Consider the following 14,964-nt stretch of genomic DNA (forward strand, 5'->3'; position numbering starts at 1 on the left):
TTCGTCTTCTTTTTCTTCTTCCTCTTGTTCTTTCCTTCGTCTTCTTTTTCTTTATCATCTTTTTCTTCTCTTCTCTGTTTCCCCCTTTTTCTGCTGAATTCAAATCGGTTTCTAAGTGTGATTTACATGCGAGCAGCACGTTCTAGGTTCTAGAACGCGACTGCCGTGGTTGGGTGTACTTGGTTTGGGGCGTTAATATGTACCTATCTAATCTACCTATAGGTACATGGCAGGCGCATAACACACTAACATGGGCCAAATGGTGCAAGCGCGGATTCATTATTATCATTTCAGAACTTTTTGTGTATGATTTTTTTTTTTTTTTTTTTTTTTTTTTTTTGTGGTTGTTAAGAAGAGTACGTACTGAGGATGACATAGGCTACTCAAATTTGTCACATTCCATCCCGATTCACAATGGCGGCGCTTCAAAGTCATGCCTCTTACGCCGCGCTGATCTCGTACAAAGGACGGGTCAACTACTAGTCGTCAAATATAGCAGGCAGCGTCAAAAAAAAACTTTTTTTTTCAAGAGGTACAAGTAGAGCCCTTCCTTTAGACCCTACTGTCAAAATCAGCAAACCAATTGCAGACAGCGTCCCAAAAAAGAACCGTCAAGGAATTCCTAATGCAGCGGTTCTCAACCTTTTTTCGCCCGCGTACCCCTTGGGTACCCGGATTTAATTAATCTCACGTACCCCCGCCACCATGATAATGAATACCAATTGTACGCATATCTAGGTCGATCTGTACCATTACTACTGAATTCTAAACACACTCAGTACCTTTTGAAAAAATTCAATACTTCAGTACCTACCTTGAAGTCAAAATTCAGTGCTTTTTTTGGGCTGTACTGTACTGATAAAGCCTGATTCACACTATAACGGTCAAAATTTGCTTCTTGAAGTCAAAATTCAGTGCTTTTTTTGGGCTGTACTGTACTGATAAAGCCTGATTCACACTATAACGGTCAAAATTTGCTTCTGTCCGTCCGCCATTACACAATTTTTTTTTCTCGCGTACCCCCGGTTGAAAATCGCTGCCCTAATGTTTCCGATCCGTTCCAAATATGAGTCTCTCTGCGAATGCCCCTCTCATGTTTCTGATGATTGTATGATCACGACTTCAATGTTGAACAAGAGTTTTGACATGGTGTGTAGGAGTTCCTCTTCAATATTGTACAATGTGTCTTTGTGATGTAAATATTTGTGTGGAATAACAGAGTATATGGCTGGCACCTGTGATTTCAATATCATGAGAACCATCCATGGTAGAAGGGAGATGAGAACCGTTTGAGACTGGAGTGATTCAAGAGAGTTCAGTAGCCAGCCTAGTTTGCTTGGTCGGTAGCGCTTCTGCCTTGTAAGCGCTAGGTCGCGGGTTCGATTCCCACCCGAGGCGGATTTTATCCTGATGGGATAATGTTCGTTCTCGGAACGGCTGGCTTTCTCCTATCCTGTCTTCCTTCTCTCTTCGATTTGATTGACTTTATTTACTTTTACATTTACAATATAGGTACATTTTATCCTTTCTCCTATCTATGCTTATTCTAAAGATCATTTCGGGACGATAGTACCTTAGCAGTTATTAAGAATTACCTGTTTTTTTTTTTTTTTTTTTAATTTAGTATTCTTATCACTCTATCCGCAAAATGTAATGTAGACGATTGGAAATTACCAATCAAATATATAAGACCTTGTTTAGACTGCGAGAGTAAAGGGACTTTTCAGTCCTATGCTGGTAGTATAAACAAGGTATATTCTATTCTATTCTATCCTTTTCTCCGCTCTTTCTTGTTCTTAAAGTTCTTTAAAAAGTTTTTAGTTAAGAAATAACTAATCTCTTCGACATAAGAAATACTAAATTTATCATTTAAGTAGGTATACTTTATTGGTGTTACTAATTATTTACGATTCTTGATATATGATCCTCGATATGAAAATACACAAGCATTTCTTGATATGTACATTCAAGAAACTACGAGGTAGAACAAGCATTTTAGAGGTATACGAGTATGCTTTACTTTACAAAATAGAGATACCAAAGTCATTGATAAAAACGGTGATTTCACTAGATAATAATCTTAATGAAACAATAAATACAATACAAAAATGATAGAGACATAAATATTCAACACAATGAATTTCTGGTATAAAAACGTATACAAGATGTGGTCCCTTTTAAAGGGAAAACTAATGACGTAAATGATCTTTGAGTTGTTTATAACAACTTCACAATAAATGTAAAATACATAGGTATTATAGATAAATACTACATAGGTATTATATGAAGGAAGATTATCTTGAAAGATACAAGAGATGGTATCTAACAATTTCCCGATAGGCAGTAACTACCAAGTTATCCTTTTATCCACCTTGCTTGGTTTGCTTTCCAAGTCCGTGAAATACTATCAAAGGAAAATGGGCATGATGCCTATCTCAAGGTGTTGGAAGGGTTGAGGGATTTAAAACACCCTTGGACGCCCAGAAACAATATCTGAGCTAATTCGGTGTCCTTTTTATCCACCACCTAGTGTTCTTGTACCTACGTGGTCCTCGTAAATTAGATGGGATAGTGGGAACTAATCTTACTCTAATTCTAAAGCTCATTCAAACTTAACAATGTCTACTACTTATATCTATTAATGTACTAATCCGTCAACAAACCATTTCACTTGAAGACCTGTTTCCTAGAACGTAACAGTCTATAGACGTCTCACACAGCCAAATTTGTAGATACCTAAACAGCCCATTCCATCGTGGTAACAGAGTTGTGTCAAACATAAAAAGACGATTGGAAAGACCACGTATGTGTGATCATGGGCGTAGCCAGATCAACAAACCATTTCACAGCCAAATTTGTAGATACCTAAATAGCCCATTCCATCGTGGTAACAGAGTTGTGTCAAACATAAAAAGACGATTGGAAAGACCACGTATGTGTGATCATGGGCGTAGCCAGAATTTGCAGCCGGAGCTTAAGGTTGAGGGGGTGCTTGCCCTCGCGGTTTGACAAAAGCTAATCAAATGTAAACTGCGCCGCAGGCGATTTCCCCCTCCCCCACCCCCCGAAACTTTTCATTCAGCTAATCATGCAAAGTGCGTGTCCAATTTTTCGTCTTCCATTTTTTTGCCGACTAATGGACGGGCCCAGAAAGTGAGTTTAAACTCCTAGCCCCCGCCATTAAGGGATCCAAATCGGGACCTTCTTCGTGGAAGGACGTCACGTCTCGTCCTCGCCAATCGTCTTTCTTTCACCTCAGGACCTCTCTACCAGACAAGGATTGTCTCTTCCCCCCATCTCGTCCTGAGTCTTCTTCACTATCTTCTCGTCCTTGTTGTTGACCTGGATGGAGACGTGGGCGAAGGATATGAGACCCAGGATGCACATCACTGTCAGCGCTATCAACTGGAGGTGAAGGCCGTAGATGTTGGAGATGTTGAACGCCACGGAGGTGAATATGTTCTGGAGGAGACAAATGGAAATTAGAATAGAATATACCTTGTTGTTGTTGTTGTTGTTGTTGTTGTTGTTGTTGTTGTTGTTGTTGTTGGTGTTGTTGGTGTTGTTGGTGTTGTTGGTGTTGTTGGTGTTGTTGGTGTTGTTGGTGTTGTTGGTGTTGTTGGTGTTGTTGGCGTTGTTGGCGTTGTTGGCGTTGTTGTTGTTGTTGTTGTTGTTGTTGTTGGTGTTGGTGTTGTTGGTGTTGTTGGTGTTGTTGGTGTTGTTGGTGTTGTTGTTCTTGTTGTTCTTGTTGTTCTTGTTGTTCTTGTTGTTCTTGTTGTTCTTGTTGTTCTTGTTGTTCTTGTTGTTCTTGTTGTTGTTGTTGTTGTTCTTGTTGTTGTTGTTGTTGTTGTTGTTGTTGTTGTTGTTGTTGTTGTTGTTGTTGTTGACGGCTTAACTGAAACCGGGGTCGTGGGGGTTTGATGGTCTCCAGCCAGGTTTAGCTGGCTCGTCCTGAACCACATGCTTGGATGTGCGATCAACCCTCATGAGGACTTGGGCTTTTTCTTTTAAAGTCATGTAAACCCTATTTTAACTGCCAGCTAGCTAGGCTGGTTTAGGGTTGTTCATCCTGCTGGAATGGGAGTGGAAAGTCCCTTGCCCCCACAATCTAACCAAGGCCTCAGGTAAAAACACTGACAACGGTCCCTTTGGCCCCGCAGTCTAACCAAGGTCTTAGGTATATGTATTTTGTATACAGGGTGCTCCACAAAAACACTGACAACTGAGAGAAAATGATCCACAAATCCTTGTTGGAAATGATGAAATCTGCCTACCCTGAGCCGTTGTCAGTGTTTTTCTGGCACACCCTGTATAATGTATATTTTACATACGTAGGTATGTACCTTTAAACCTAGGTAGGTAGTAATAAATTTGCTCAGGGTTGAATGATAGAGAATGCCTTTGCCAACAAATTTAGCCCCTTATTAGTACGAGTGATCATCATATTTTGTACATGATTTGACCTCATAAAGAGTCTCTCATTACTATTAATTATTATTTTATAACTTACATGTGTTCTCTTAACTCAAAATAGTCCAAAGTTCTATCTGTACCAACCAGGTCGGTTCTTTAGATCTCGCCTCTAACATATTATCGGTACTCTCGGCGAAAACAGCTAATGCCGATTCATTTCATAACTACCAGGTAAGACAAATCCCCGATGCACTCTAACGTAGAGCGACTGAGATATTAGTGAAAAAGAGAGAAGGGTTTGGCTCTCATGGGTTAAATGGCGATTGCAATGGTCAAATAAAATTAAAAATGGTAAAAAAAAAAAAACAAAGACTTCCCGCCTTTGTAAACAATTGTCTTTTCGACGGACTTTTTTTTTTTTTTTTGAAAATATTAGAAAGACCCCCAAATCAAAAGCAAAACCTTTGATATGGGGAGTGTGGGACTTATGTCTCGATACTAGTGAGCCCTAAAATCCCAAGCTCTTTCTTATTCTCTTAACTCAAAATAGTCCAAAGTTCTATCTGTAATTCTGTACCAACCAGGTCGGTTCTTTAGATATCGCCTCTAACATATTATCGGTACTCTCGGCGAAAACAGCTAATGCCGATTCATTTCAAATCTTTTGCCTCGGAGCTATTGAGAATCCAACTTAAGGTGTCTAAGTACGTGTACTAACTTGTACAAATGATGTTAAATATAGAAAAAAAAAGTTTCTATGTACAGTAGAACCCCGATTTTATGAACCTCGGTTATATGAACTCGAAAATCCAAGCTTTTTATTTATTTTTTACCCGAAAATCAGATTTTTTCTGATAATGCGAACGAAAATTTCCCATTTTTAGTCCGTTCTTCCTTTATAATTACAGTAGTAATAAGAACTTGTACAAATGATGTTAAATATAGAAAAAAAGTTTCTGTGTACAGTAGAACCCCGATTTTATGAACCTCGGTTATATGAACTCGAAAATCCAAGCTTTTTATTTATTTTTTACCCGAAAATCAGTACTTAATAATAAACTGAATATTAAACAAATTAGGTAGGTACATAGGTACTGATCGAATAAACTACGGGCTAAATAATTCCCAAAATACATATTATAGATAAATACTACATAGGTATTATATGAAGGAAGATTATCTTGAAAGATACAAGAGATTGTATCTAACAATTTCCCGATAGGCAGTAACTACCAAGTTATCCTTTTATCCACCTTGCTTGGTTTGCTTTCCAAGTCCGTGAAATACTATCAAGGTGTCGAAAGGAAAATGGGCATGATGCCTATCTCAAGGTGTTGGAAGGGTTGAGGGATTTAAAACACCCTTGGACGCCCAGAAACAATATCTGACCTCTTTCTTAGGGCCCTAAAATCAAGGACTTCGAGACCCAAAAAGGTACAATCTCTAATTCTCTATATTTTCCACGGACTTACCGATATTACAGAACATGAAGCACAAGACGAGGAACTTCCTCGCTCTTTCTTAGGGCCCTAAAATCAAGGACTTCGAGGCCCAAAAAGGTACAATCTCTAATTCTCTATATTTTCCACGGACTTACCGATATTACAGAACATGAAGCACAAGACGAGGAACTTCCTCATAGTAATAAAAAGGTATAAGGGACGGACTATTGTATTCGCTTCGGTGTCTGTCAGTCTGTCTGTCGGTCGGTCTGTCCCCATAGAAGGACTTATCCAAACCTGGTCGACCTATATATCAAATTGAACTTCCTCGTGCACGCGATAGACCAGGCCTTCTTGAACGTTTGCCACGCCCCCTCCGTGTTCTGAGTTAACGCAAACTCCTCCCTGTCTGTGATTGGCTCACACGTTCGGCCATCCTCGGTTGATTTCGCCTTGAGGTGATTGTCCACTTCGCCTTTGTCCGGCTTGGGAAGGAGGAGGAGCAATGCACCACCCACATTGAGAATGATGGTGAGGAAAATGATCACGGTTTGACGCGTGGACTCATCGATGTACTTTTTGCCGAGGAACGCGAAGTAGATGAAAAGGTTGCCCGAAATGGATCTGAAGGGAAAAACCGTAATAAAGCAATTACAGATAGAATATTATATTCGAAATGGGAAGTATACAGGGTGTATCACAAAGCTATGTCAAGCCGAAAACGACGAATAGTACAGGTCAAGGCCTACAAAAAGTTCCCCGGACATTTTTTCAAAATCCCCAGAATATCCGAGATATCCGCCATTTTGTGTTTTTTCAGGTACCCCGACCTTGCTCCAATTATTTGACCATGGTACAAAATGTGTTAAAGCTAGAAGAAAAATAGTTAGATGTGTAGGTAGAAGACAATATGTATTACCTTTCTTTTAAGACCAATTTCATTTCGAAAAAACACAAAATGGTAAAAGTCAGTCAATATGGCCGAAAGTATTTAATCTTCAACACCCTGGCTGCCAAGCTCGATCATGTTTACCGACAGTGTTTCCGTTTAAAATCCCTCATCCTGTTGTAAATATCTCAATATCCCCCCCTAATTCCTGTTGTATCCCTCACGCTACTAAAAACATAAACGAAACTCAAAATCTTGGTCGAGAGCGGAACATTTCTCTCCCGCAGTCTCTGCTTCCTGTGTATTTCTTATGGAGATTTGAGCGATCAAAAATTGATCATATCTCAGGATCGGTTTAGATTTTCGCAAAATCCTTTCTTATTGCACACCTAGACCATAAAAGGAATATTCCTACCAAATTTCAGCTTTCTAGATGTTGTGGTTCTCGAGATAGAGCGATCAGTGTGTGAAATGTGAAATGTGAATGAGTGAATGGATACAGCTACATACCAAATTTCAAGTCTCTAGCTCTTACCGTTCTCGAGATATTTTGTTTACTTAATTTTATTTTATAATATAAGATTTCTAACGCTATATACCCTCTGTTTTCATTTCCAGACGATTCACAACCTAAGGCCGGACGCTAGCAGAGTTCTCTATCATGCCCTCACCACTCTCCCTGTGATGGAAATCGTACTCAAATATTTGGGCGTGATACTAACCATATTTCTAATGTATATTATGTTTCTAGACCTGAATAAAATATGTAGAGGGGTATAACTCAAGTTGATGTACAGAAATCTTGGTGTTTTCTTTCCTACTTTCATTTTAACATACTGATAGATTCTGACGTGACTTTGTGAAGATTCATCTTCAAAAAAAAAAAAAAAAAAAAAAAAACCCGAAAAAAAACACAAAATGGCGGATATCTCGGTTATTCTGGTGGGGATTTCGAAAAAATGTCCGGGGAACTTTTTGTAGCCGCCCTTGACCTAACACAAAATGGCGGATATCTCGGTTATTCTGGTGGGGATTTCGAAAAAATGTCCGGGGAACTTTTTGTAGCCGCCCTTGACCTAATTCCTTCCTATAGGATAAGGAAAGTAAAAAAGTATGAATAAAAGGTGGATTACGTGAAAAATCCAAATCTGAAGTCAAAACCGAAAAAGTAACTTTAACAGTGGCGTAGCGTCCATGTAGGGCGTGTATGGCGGCCATACACTAAATTTACTCAAATACCCTTAATATTGGCTTTAAATATTTATAGTTGTTTCATTGCTACGAAATAAAAACGGCGGTGGAACACTCATCTTTTCAACTATGCTTATAAAGTGCCTGGTCAAATTCCAAGGAGTACCTATCAGTGGCGTAGCGTCCATGTAGGGCGTGTATGGCGGCCATACACTAAATTTACTCAAATACCCTTAATATTGGCTTTAAATATTTATGAAGAAGCATGTGCATGTAGTACTTATGTAGTAATGTGTAGTAATGTGCATGGTGATGGAAATCAGTGCCCTACACGCCTTACACTTGATTTTAGACCACGCTACGCCACTGAACTTTAACAATTCAGTGTACGCAATACGTATCAGTATTAATACATTGCACATTGCATACACAACGAGTTTCACGGCATTCATACAAATCGCAACTCTCCAGATTTGAATTCTTCGCCTTTACTATAGGAGCCAGCCAGCCTAGTTTGCTTGAAGCGTTTCGCGTCTGCCTGGTAAGCGCTAGGTCGCGGGTTTGATTCCTTCTTAAAGCAGCAATTTTTTTATGGTAGCCTGATTTTTTCGAGTATAGGCAATGTGCAATGAATATTTATTTCGATTAGAAAGGAGGAAAACGATTCGGTCCCAAAACCTGTTTTTACTTTTTTAATACCAATTGGGTCCCGAAATCGCGAGGGTCAGTGACCAATTGGGTCCCGAGTTTGAGAGGGTCTAAATACCAATTGGGTCCCTCACTTGAATAAAATCGATACCTGATTTATCTACCTGTCGCTATTCTGATCTGATCTCCAATACATATTTTTTTACTTATAGGTTTGTATGTATCTATGTACATATAAAATAACGTAACCAAATTATTAAGCTGTCATAACTTGGAAACAAAAAAGGTAAACATTAGTGTATGTTAATACACCATAAAATACACGAGACCTTGTTTAGACTGCTGGGGTAAAGGGACTTTTTAGTCTCATTCGAGCAGGATAAACAAGGTATATTCTATTCAACATTTGTCAAGCATTTACCTTGCCCTTGGGATCAATTTAATTTGAAGAAACCATTTTAATAATGCAAATTTGTGATGAAATTTTAGTGGCGCTGACACATAACCTAGGGTGGATCCCGGTGGAGTCTGGAGACCAGGTACCTACCACTCAGTCTTAGAGAGGTCCATTTGAATAGGCGGATAGCTGTTCGCCTCATGGCGAATAAAACCTCCACCACTAAAGACCTTTGAAGTTTCACAGTAATGTTAAACCCTATATGTAGAAATAAAGCACTAGAAGTTCTCGTATACCGGGCCTGACTCACAGTGTTCCTCTAGGTACCGAGAGATAATATTCTGCTTTACTCTATCACAAAAGATATAGGTTAAATCAATGTTATTGTTCTCGGGTAAACAATGTAAAACAATCATACCAGAGCTAAACCACAGGGAGCCCAGAAAATTTCACCCACAATTAGGAGAGTCGAGAAGAGATCGTGATATGAGAGAAGAATATGAAAAAGAACCTGATTGAAAGCTCCTTTTTGTGTTTAACCTAACCCTATAATAACACTGGTCAGCGTCACTGCTCATTTTGTGACAGCTCCTTTTTGTAGCAATTTTCCGTGACTTCTGAACAAGTACCATAAACAACAGTTACTTATACCATCTGCAAATCACAAAAATAGAATAGAATATACCCTGTTTATACTGGAGGATGAAGAGAAGAAAGAGAAGGAGAACAAGGAGGATTAATCTATCTCTTTCTGTAATAGGTACCTTCTTCATCTTTTTACCTTACTCATCTCAACATTCTCAATACATTCTTCTTCTTCTTCTTCTTCTTCTTCTTCTTCTTCTTCTTCTTCTTCTTCTTCTTCTTCTTAACCCTTAATGCACCTACATGGGGATTATTGAGCTAGTATTGGAAATAATAATATTGATTTGAAACGTTTACTTTTTGCAATTCTGGAATCACGTGCACAAGTCTGATGTCAACCTTCAGTGATTATCATAATACAAGTCTACTTCATTTTATCAGTGATGCTCGTTTGGCATAAGAGTCAGGTGTGTAAATCAAATGCAAATGAAGTTGCAGAGGATGCAAAATTCCTCAAAAAAAAAAAAAAAAAAAAAAAAAAAAAAAAAAAAAAAAAAGAAAAAAGTTTGCCGATTTCCCATATCAAAACGTGATTGATAAATTGATTTGTTTGAAAAGAAGAAAAAGAACAAGAGGAAGAAGAAGAAGGAGAGAGAAAAAAAAAAACAAGAGAAGAATGTGAAGAAGAACAAGAAAAAGAAGACGAAGAAAGAGGACAAGAAGAAAGAGAGAAAGGAGAAAGAGAACGAGAAGAAAGAGGACAAGAAGAAAGAGCGAAAGAAGAAAGAGAATAAGAAGAAAGAGCGAAAGAAGACAAAAAGAAAGGAGAAAGAGAACAAGAAGAAAGAGCGAAAGAAGAAAGAGAACAAGAAGAAAGAGGGCAAGCAGAAAAATAAATGAAGACAAACAAGTTGAAGAATTGAATGAATGAGGTGAATAAGGGAAGGTCGATGTACTCTCGGGTATTGAGGTAGACAGCATACGAGTATTGGAATTGAATGTTACCATGTTGCAATTCGTGTCCTGATAGAAACCTGATCATCTGATCAACCAGTCTTATCTTTAGAGACCAAGAAGACCAAGTTACCAAGACCATAGCAAATTATTATACGATCATCATAGTTAATTCAAAACTACTTTAGTTACAATTTTCCTGGACTTATATTTAGTTGGCAATTCTCAAAACTACCTATTTTATTAATATTATACTTACATGTGCGATCAGGTGATGCTGCTTTGGCATAAATTAAAATGCAAAACAGCAATGAAAAAAAAAAGCAGCATATTGGAATTGAATGTTACCATGTTGCAATTCGTGTCCTGATAGAAACCTGATCAACCAGTCTTATCTTTAGATTAGAAGAGACCAAGCTACCAATAATAAAAATAAAATAAAATGCCGTTACTTCGTGTTATTATATGTATCACAACTTTGGTGCTCACTGCAGCATTGTAGGATTTTTCCAAATATCTCAGTAATCTCAGCTCCGAAGATGTTTACCAAAGGTGTATTCGATTATGTGAAACAAAAGTCAGTCAATATGGCCGAAAGTATTTAATCTTCAACACCCTGGCTGCCAAGCTCGATCACGTTTACCGACAGTGTTTCCGTTTAAAATCCCTCATCCTGTTGTAAATATCTCAATATCCCCCCCTAATTCCTGTTGTATCCCTCACGCCCCTTGACCTGTACTATTCGCCATTTTCGGCTTGACATAGCTTTGTGATACACCCTCTAGTGTCTCTTCTCGCCCATCTGATGAGAGGAATACTATGGGATGGGCAAGCTACGACACAGACCACATGCGTCTAATGCAGCAGTTGTTTCATTGCTACGAAATAAAAACGGCGGTGGAACACTCATCTTTTCAACTATGCTTATAAAGTGCCTGGTCAAATTCAGTGTATCCCTCACGCAACTCGAAAATCCCCGGAGAAAGGAATCCCGAAAATCCCCGAAAGTGGAAACAGTACGTAAACACTTGTGGCAGCAAGTGTAGTGGCACCATTACGTCCAAATTAGTTTCTCTTTGGATTCGTCTCAAGACTGACTTTTAAATAAATTTAAATAATTTCTGACTTACTCATATCCCACTACGCCCATGACCATTGTAATTTTGGGCCCCACCACACTGTTCACTGAGGGCGCTAACCACAGACATACGGAGAAGGCAGCATAGATTAAACCCTGGCTGACAAAACCATCGCCGGTGAAAGATGGCTCATCATGCTGTAAACTGTACAGGAGAATTTTCTGAGGAGAGAAAAAAAAAGAGAGAAATTAAACAATGTAAATTTCATTATGCAAACATCCAAAATTTTGATAAAATTCAAGCTGAAGAAGAATTTTGAATGTGTTAAGCATAAATGTTTGTCACAAATGTCGTTCCCTGCTTAATGCACTACGCTAAATTATATGACTTGACTTGGACTCGAACCACCAACCTCCAGATCCGAAGTCCGCGGCGCTAACCACTACACCACTGAGGTTCGTTGATAAACGTCAAGCTTTTATTAATGTAAGAAATCATGCATCAATTTTGATTGAATATCCTATTGTCATTCAAAATACATGATTGTATCTACCATTGGTATACCAAGGTTTATATCAATCGACCCAGTAAAAGTGGCTTAAAACTTTTAAGTTAAAAGTTAGTCCCAAGATTTGCCTAGAGGTACCTACATAGAAACAAGCAGAGATCTTAGAGAAATCCAACTGGAAATGATACAGAGTTCGGTACCTGACGGTTTTGATTTGCCCATTACTTTGTTATAACTTGTCGTAGCTTGTTGAAATTAATATCACTAACACTAAATGAGCTTTTGTTACAATGGTTACAATGTAGTCGTGGACCCCACAACATCGAGCTCTCGCTGTGGTGGCATTTCTTAAAAGTACCTAGTGAATTTTTGACTAATGCTCAGAGGAAGTTTTGCACACATTTTGATTTTCCTCCCTCCTCACCCGATCTTAGCTCGTGCGACTTTTTTTCATGGAAATACGTTAAAAACAATGTGTGTATATATAAGACAAGTACTCTGGATGAGTTACCGGGTGCTCCTTATCGCGAAATTTGTGCTATAGCCTAGGAAAGGCTAAAGACAGTATGTCGGTTTTGCACACAGATTGGGTGTTTTCAAAATGGGGGCAATTTTTCGGATAGCGTTGTCTGCCACCTGCCACACCTGATCACCGTCACAAACAAAATCCCCAAAAAAGTAAACCTCATTTTGTTATCTTTAATTTAAAGTAAATATCACTCTTTTATCTTAACAAGCAGTACCTACCTACCTACCTATGTTGTTTAATACCTAATTTGTTATCTAATTTGTTATACCTAATTTGTTTAATATTCAGTTTATTAGTTATCATTCTTAATTTGATTTTTTGATTTTACTTTCATGTAATGATTTAAAATCAAGACTAGAGCCCGTTCTCCCTTTATTCCCAATAACTTTCTATTACCTTTACGTATAGGGAACCTATACAAGGTAATGAGAAAGTATTGCAATCGGTCCAAATTTTCAAAATAATGAAGAACAAGAAGAGGATTACGATGAAGAACAAGAAGATAATTAAGATGAAGAACAAGAAGAGGATTAAGATGAAGAAGTGAAGAACAAGAAGAGGATTAAGATGAAGAACAAGAAGATAATTAAGATGAAGAACAAGAAGATAATTAAGATGAAGAACAAGAAGAGGATTAAGATGAAGAACAAGAAGAGGATTAAGATGAAGAACATTCGGCGTAGCTTAACATAGGTGACGCTAAAACCGGTCTTAAATTAACGATTGAAGTGTTATCTAAAACTTTCTCGCTTTGAGTTTATAGGTGGTCGCGACAAATTTCAAGATTAGAGCTCATTTGTGTGAGAAAATGTGAAAAAATCCCCCAAAAACCCACTTCCGTGATCCTGGTAAAAAGACCTTTCATTTGATATATATAGGTCGACCAGGTTTGGATAAGTCCTTCTATGGGGACAGACACACTGACCGACCGACAGACAGACGACACCGAAGCGAATACAATAGCCCGTCCTTTTACCTTTTTTTGTTACTATCGTAATAATAAAGGAAGGACGGGCTAAAAATTGAACGTGTAGCATCATTTTAAAAACCGTCAGGTAACTCTGGACCACCCTTTATTTTTCTTGTAATACTTTATAACAGCTTCATTTGGCATTATAAATGCTTTATTTATTTAAAATTTAAAGAATTCTACGCATTTGTAATGCCAGAATTCTTGATTTTATCATAGAAAGAAGGGGTGTACCAATACGACTTGCGTAAACACAAACAATACAACTTGCGTAAATGATTCCAAGGTAAGCGCACATTGTTGCATAAATGTAAACACATGGACCTTCACTAAAGCATGTAAAAGATGTACTCGTATATCCATAACTACTGTTGATTGTATAATACTAGTATCTTCAATGTAATTGTAAATCAAGTTCAGATGTAGTCACTACTTATCTGTACTTTTCTTACCTATCTATCTATTAATGAAGTCAGCACTTTATGCAATGTAGGGTAAGTGTACCATTTATTCGCCCACCTAAAAAACGTACCATTTATTGGCCCACCTGTGGGTCTACGCTACATAAGTCTGAACTGGACGAACTTTTACAAGATCCAATTTTATCAAAAGAAAGGGCTTAAAGAATGCCATCGAACCAGTGGTATTCCAAAATAATTGTAGTCGTAAAAACAAAAATTAGAAAAATCAAAGTTCCTTCCTAAAAAAAAAAATTTAGTCGATTTTTGCTAAAATCTAACCGTTTTTCTTAAGGATTCATATTTACGCCTTAAGGCTTCTACACGTTATTTTTCATTATTATATTAGTCGATTTTTGCTAAAATCTAACCGTTTTTCTTAAGGATTCATATTTACGCCTTAAGGCTTCTACACGTTATTTTTCATTATTATTCAATCTTAAGATATCTGTGATAAAGTAGACAATATTCCACGTCTTTTGGTTAAAGTATCAATTTTTTATCTTTAATACAGACCATTTTAAAGGCATGGGCGAATAAATGGATCAAAAGTTTAGCCATGTCCCTAATGTTCTTCGCCCATGGGCGAACAATTGGAACCCCCTATAAAATCATGGTTCCTATTATTGGCCCATGGCGTTTTTCTCGTTTCTATTCCAATAAGAAGCGATTAAAAGCTTTAGGGGTGAACATTATAAAAAAAATACCTTTACTTTGAGGTTTTTGTACAATTTAATGATGTAAATACCTAACACATAATTGGTTATTTACCTATGACTTGTGATAAAAAAAGCCGTATCAACTGCTTGTAGAAATATTTTAGATAATATTTTCGGCAGCTTTATATTTAATATAAATGATTATCAATATAAATAATAATAATAATAATAATAATAATAAT

The 14,964-nt window shown here is 37.7% G+C and overlaps 1 protein-coding gene across 1 annotated transcript in view; it reads right to left on the minus strand.

Moving 5' to 3' along the window:
- Nucleotides 1–14,964, minus strand: part of LOC103507075 (UNC93-like protein MFSD11) — a 33,741-nt gene that overhangs the window by 16,280 nt on the left and 2,497 nt on the right. The window contains exons 2-4 of the mRNA XM_008471516.2: nucleotides 11,650–11,819; nucleotides 6,206–6,479; nucleotides 3,263–3,462 (exon numbers count right to left, since the gene is read on the minus strand). Coding sequence (XP_008469738.2) covers nucleotides 3,263–3,462; nucleotides 6,206–6,479; nucleotides 11,650–11,819 — 644 coding nt within the window. The remainder of the gene's footprint in view (nucleotides 1–3,262; nucleotides 3,463–6,205; nucleotides 6,480–11,649; nucleotides 11,820–14,964) is intronic.

Source organism: Diaphorina citri, unplaced genomic scaffold (assembly GCF_000475195.1).
Source record: "Diaphorina citri unplaced genomic scaffold, Diaci psyllid genome assembly version 1.1 scaffold285, whole genome shotgun sequence".
Lineage (NCBI taxonomy): Eukaryota > Metazoa > Arthropoda > Insecta > Hemiptera > Psyllidae > Diaphorina > Diaphorina citri.